The sequence below is a fragment of the Saccopteryx leptura genome, chromosome 2 (genome assembly GCF_036850995.1).
Source record: "Saccopteryx leptura isolate mSacLep1 chromosome 2, mSacLep1_pri_phased_curated, whole genome shotgun sequence".
In the NCBI taxonomy this organism is placed as follows: domain Eukaryota; kingdom Metazoa; phylum Chordata; class Mammalia; order Chiroptera; family Emballonuridae; genus Saccopteryx; species Saccopteryx leptura.
This window is the reverse complement of record NC_089504.1, coordinates 37,351,751-37,357,875: the sequence shown is the minus strand read 5'-3', so window position 1 is coordinate 37,357,875 and position 6,125 is coordinate 37,351,751. Positions and strand designations below refer to the sequence as shown.

Genomic DNA, 6,125 nt, shown 5'->3' with positions numbered 1-6,125 from the left:
ACCGGCAACCTCAGCATTCCAGGTTGATGCATTACCCACTGCGCCACTGCAGCTTAGGCAAAAAAAAAAATTTAAGAGTTTATTTATTCATTTTAAAGAGAAAGAGAGAGAAGTGGGAAGGAACAGGAAGCATCAACTCCCATATGTGCCTTGACCAGGCAAGTCCAGGGTTTCGAACTGGTGACCTCAGTGTTCCAGGTCAACGCTTTATCCACTGTGCCACCATGAATCAGAAATATTTCTCTATTTTATTATCATTCAACACATTTTCTAATTTATAATTCTATAAGGATCTTGGAGCCTTTTTACTAGATTTACCCCTATATGGTGATATTTATACTTATATTTAATATAAATGTATAAAATATATTTTATTTTTAAATATATACTTATAATTCTTGATTTTTTTTTTTTAAACTGATGATTTTTTGGGGGGGGGGTTTAAATTTATTTTATTTTATTTATTTATTCATTTTTAGAGAGGAGAGAGAGAGAAAGAGAAGGAGAGGAGAGAGAGAAGGGGGGAGGAGCTGGAAGCATCAACTCCCATATGTGCCTTGACCAGGCAAGTCCAGGGCTTCGAACCGGCGACCACAGCATTTCCAGGTCGACGCTTTATCCACTGCGCCACCACAGGTCAGGCTATAATTCTTGATATTTTAAAAATATTTCATAATTTATTGCTGGAATATAGAAATATAATATACATTTTTCTTGTACTTTGACTTAGTGTCTATGGACCTTGCTAAACTCTCTCTTTTTTTTTTTTTTTTTTTTTTAAATAAATTTTTATTAATGGTAATGGGATGACATTAATAAATCAGGGTACATATATTCAAAGAAAACAAGTCTAGGTTATTTTGTCATTAAATTATGTTGCATACCCCTCGCCCAAAGTCAGATTGTCCTTCGCCACCCTCTATCTAGTTCTCTGTGCCCCTCCCCCTCCCCCTAACTCTCCCCCTGTCCTCCCTCCCCCCACCCCTGGTAACCACCACACTCTTGTCCATGTCTCTTAGTCTCATTTTTATGTTCCACCAATGTATGGAATCATGTAGTTCTTGTTTTTTTTCTGATTTACTTATTTCACTCCTTATAATGTTATCAAGATCCCACCATTTTGCTGTAAATGATCTGATGTCATCGTTTCTTATGGCTGAGTAGTATTCCATAGTGTATATGTGCCACATCTTCTTTATCCAGTCTTCTATTGAAGGGCTTTTTGGTTGTTTCCATGTCTTGGCCACTGTGAACAGTGCTGCAATGAACATGGGGCTACATGTGTCTTCACGTATCAATGTTTCTGAGGTTTTGGGGTATATACCCAGTAGAGGGATTGCTGGGTCATAAGGTAGTTCTATTTGCAGTTTTTTGAGGAACCACCATACTTTCCTCCATAATGGTTGTACTACTTTACAGTCCCACCAACAGTGAATGAGGGTTCCTTTTTCTCCACAGCCTCTCCAACATTTGCTATTACCCGTCTTGTTGATCATAGCTAATCTAACAGGGGTGAGGTGGTATCTCATTGTAGTTTTGATTTGCATTTCCCTAATAACTAATGAAGCTGAGCATTTTTTCATATATCTGTTGGCCATTTGTATCTCTTCCTGGGAGAAGTGTCTATTCATGTCTTCTTCCCATTTTTTTATTGGATTGTTTGTTTGTTTGTTGTTGAGTTTTATGAGTTCTTTGTAAATTTTGGAAATTAGGCCCTTATCTGAGCTGTTGTTTGAAAATATCATTTCCCATTTAGTTGGCTGTCTGTTTATTTTTATATCAGTTTCTCTTGCTGAGCAAAAACTTTTTATTCTGATGTAGTCCCATTCATTTATCTTTGCCTTCACTTCTCTTGCCATTGGAGTCAAGTTCATAAAATGTTCTTTAAAACCCAGGTCCATGAGTGCTAAACTCTCTCTTTAAGTACTTATATTTCTAAATTATTTTAGGTTTTCTATAGATAGGCAATAATAACATGTGAAGAATGACAGGTTTTTTTTCTTCTTTCAAAAAGGTTAGACTTGTTTCTTTTTCTTGCCAAACAGCACTGGCTGGGACTTCCGGTGTAATATTGAAAGTTTTTATCATGAAGGGGTATTGGTTTTTCAAACGCTTTTCCTGTCTCACTTGATATAATCATGTGATTTTTCTTAGTTAGCCTGTCATTAGGATAGATCGCATTGACTTAACTTTGACTATTGAACCAACCTTAAGGCATTCAACCTCCCAACTTAATGAAGACATCCAGAATTGTAACCGGAGTTATACCATTGCTTTGATATCACTGTTGACCTCTATGTGTTTTCTAATAATTTTGTCAAATCTTAATCTTTGTATATTTGTATCAACAATTAATTAGAATTTATTGGCCTTATGCATTTCATCATTCTCCGCTGTCTTTTACATACAATGTCTATCATATCCTTTTAATTATTGATTTTTAACTGTTTGTAGTGAGAACTTTCTAAATAAAATTTCTTTTCCAGAATGATTAGGGGTGTGTGTTATTTCTGTGTTTTCACATGACAGCGAGTGTCTTTTTAACGCTCATATCTGTCAGTGGTCACATCTTCATGTAGAATTCCAGCCTCACAAACCATTTCCCTCAGAACTCTGTGACCCTTGTTCCACTCACTTCGACACTCAGGGCTGTAGAGCAGCAGGCCAGTGCCTGCCAGTTTCTCATCCCTGGTAGGTGATCTGCTTTTCTTTTGCAGAGGAGTCTATACAATTGTTTTGGTGTGTATCAATACTTATCCCTGGATTTACAAAGGTCTGTCTTTGGCCAAAATTCTTTCCTGGTGATTGATAAACTTTTTATGAACAAAATATCTAAAACATCTGCTCAGCAAAATGCATTTTCCCCCCTCTTTATTATCTATCTTTCATCTGCTGTTTTCTCCCCATGAATTCCACAATGGATACCCTCTGGTCTGCCTTCCATTCCTTTCATCTTTCCTCAAATAATTTAAATCTCTTTGTCTTTTTTTCTCTGAAGTATAAGAGAGCCACTGAAGTTATTTTTAATTTTAAAATTTATTTTAAAGCATTGTCCCATCTACTTTTAAATATTTATTATTGAAATTTATTTGGTTAGTAATACATAGATTTTTTTTTTTACCTAGAAAATGTTCTTCTCCAGTCATCTTGTCTCCAAGCTTCCTTTTATAGAATGCTCTTGTTTTACTGGTTTAACTGCCTCTTGAATTTTACTGAGAATGCTAATGAGAATTTTCTTTAACATTTATACTATCTTCCTGCAATAACTCTTTTCCCAGCAAAGGCTGTTTGTTTTTGGTGGTTAGTTTGTTTCTTCTCTATTAGACTAAAAGTTTATATCAACTATCAGAGGTTTTCCATTCTGCTCATTCGTTTTCTTGGACTTCTAGATTGATTACTATTGGGTGCTGATACTTGGGTGTCTCCCGGTGAGCATCTCTTCCATCTCCCTGTGACCTCTGTGTGGCTTTGGGGATTCTTTGGTAGAAAGCAAGTGCTGGTTGCCACTTGGCTGCATCCTTTGTTAACCAAGGTCAGGTGGTTAATAGAATTAACCTGATTCTGCTTGACACATAATCAGTTTCCACATTACTCTGATGACCCATAGGAGACAATGCTATCTAGGGACAGAAACCAGAGACAGATAACATTTTTTAAAAGGGAAAAGACAAGAAGCCCGAACCTTTGACTCTTGCATCTGTTTTGCCACATCCTCCTCACTACCCGCTCTGCTCCAGGCTTGTGAACAACTTTCTGACGCGGACCTTGATTGAGGAGAAGGGAAAGGGGCTAATTAAGGGGAGAGAGGGAGGGAACTATTCAGGAAACAATTTTAAGAATAAGAAGAAAAAAAAACCAATGAAGATAAAGATAAAAATATTACTACTATTTAATATGGAATAGAAAGAGTTGAAAGGTAACATAAGAGTAAGGACCCATTCAAATATGTTCAAAGAAAGAAGCCCAGGAGCCACTGAGGTATAGACCTTCAGACTAGAGCTTTTTATAAGTGAAACAATAAAACTTGAATAGTTACTTTTCCTTGACATCAATTTGTTTGCTGTACATCACAGAATATAGAACTATAAGGCTTTACCAACAGGAATATACTTCTGTAGAAATGCTTATAGAATGAGGTAAAAAAAGTCCCATTAAATATTTCCTGTTTAGACACAGTCATTCTGTGGAATTAGACTTATCTATGTAATCTTTGATGTAGTTGGTCTTTCACCTAGTCCTCTAAGAGTCTCAGGTCAGAGCAGCCAGGGAGCAGAGAATCATCAGAACTTTTCCACCATCACTGGGTGAAATGTTTGCGAAATATCAGGTTCCTCACAGCGGCTTTTACGTCCTTGTTCCTGAGGCTGTAGATGATGGGGTTGAGCATGGGGGTCACCACCCCATAGAAGAGGGAGATGAGCTTGTCTGAAAGGTCCTGCTTGTCTGCTCCCAGTGGGTCCTTGGATTTGGGTTTCCCATACATGAAGAGTATGGTCCCATAGAAGACGACCACGACTGTGAGGTGGGCAGAGCAGGTGGAGAAGGCCTTTTTTCTGCCCTCAGCTGAGGGGATCCTCAGGATGGTAGCAATGATGAACACATAGGAGAATGAGATGAACAGGACTGGGATGCCCAGGAAGATCACATTGGCCACTGCCATACTGATCACATTGATGGAGATGTCAGCACAGGCCAACTTCAGGACAGCCAGGATCTCACAGGTGAAGTGGTTGATGATGTTGTCCCCACAGAAGGGCAGTCGCATTGCTAGGGATGTTTGCACCATGGCGGTGGAGCTTCCAGCTACCCAGGAGCCAGCAGCCATGGGCACATAAGCAGCCTTGCTCATGATATCAAGATACCTAAGTGGTTTGCAGATGGCAACATAACGATCAAACGCCATCATGCCCAGAAGCACACACTCTGTGGCTCCCATGGCAAAGGAGAGGAACATCTGCACAGCACAGGCTGAGAAGGGGATGGTTTTCCTGGGGGTCAGGAAGCTGTCAAGAATGAGGGGTACTGAGGAGGTTGTGTAGCAGATGTCCAGGAAGGAGAGGTTCCTCAGGAAGAAGTACATGGGTGTGTGCAGGCGGGAGTCAAGGGTGGTCACCAGGATGAGGACCCCATTGCCCAGTAGGATCACCAGGTACATCAGCAGGATGAGCACAAAAAATATATTCACCAGCTTTGGGTGGCCCGAGAGGCCCAGGAGAATGAACCCCACCACGGGGGAGGTCCGATTGGACTTATCCATGGTGCATCTATTCTGTCATCTGCAGAAACTCAGAAATCCAACTTCATTATTCTCTGATGCCTAAAGTGACCAGAAAGTGACAAAACCCACTTACTGAGCAGCTGGAGAACTGCTCTGCAGTGTGGATGGTTCTCTGTATTGTTCTAAGTAAAATGCAGAGAATTAGGTCAAAATCTACTTGAGATATTTGGCCACCTCATAGAGATGTTTAAAATGTCAGATTGGATTTAATGTTCTTAACCACATTCAAGATAGGGACGACACATTTACTTCCAGTTATACCATGTGTGTCTGATTCATTTTAATCAAATTTATGAGAGGTGTTATATTTCATTTGTATGGTTTTCCCCACTTTGGGACATAAATCTGGTGGAACTAACTGGTCTTCTTCATCCTCAATTCCCAACCATTTCCTTCTCCAAGCACTTTTGGACATGACTTTTTTCCCCCCCGTTTTGCAGTTCTCTCTGACTGTCTATAGGCTCCTGCATAATTCATTCATCATTCATTCATTCATTCACTCACCTGCCAAACTCCTCTGGAGCACTTGTCAGAAGAACTGGCATTTGCCAATCACTCAATGTGTGGGAATTATTAAGTCCCTTTTCCTTTTTGGGCTTTGTTTCCCTAATACTCACTTTAGAATGGATTATTTTTAGTGGTATTCCATCCCAGGACCTAAATGATCTCATGAACTTCTCATTCTTGGGCTTTCTTTCCTACCACTGAGATGTCCTTTTTCCAGTTACCCCATGCTGTTTAATCTCAAAGGATGAAGCTAGCAATGGGGCTGGAACCACAAGAATATACATATTCTTTTAAAAGTTTCCTCTTACCTTTTTTTTTTTTTTTTGTAAATGGGTTGATA

The 6,125-nt window shown here is 39.3% G+C and overlaps 1 protein-coding gene across 1 annotated transcript; it reads right to left on the bottom strand.

Moving 5' to 3' along the window:
- Nucleotides 1-4,105: 4,105 nt before the first annotated feature.
- On the bottom strand, nt 4,106-5,257 carry LOC136392968 (olfactory receptor 13C7-like). Its single transcript, XM_066365656.1, has one exon. It carries the CDS (start codon nt 5,255-5,257, stop codon nt 4,298-4,300), a length of 960 nt encoding a protein of 319 aa, XP_066221753.1. The 3' UTR covers nt 4,106-4,297.
- Nucleotides 5,258-6,125: the final 868 nt, after the last annotated feature.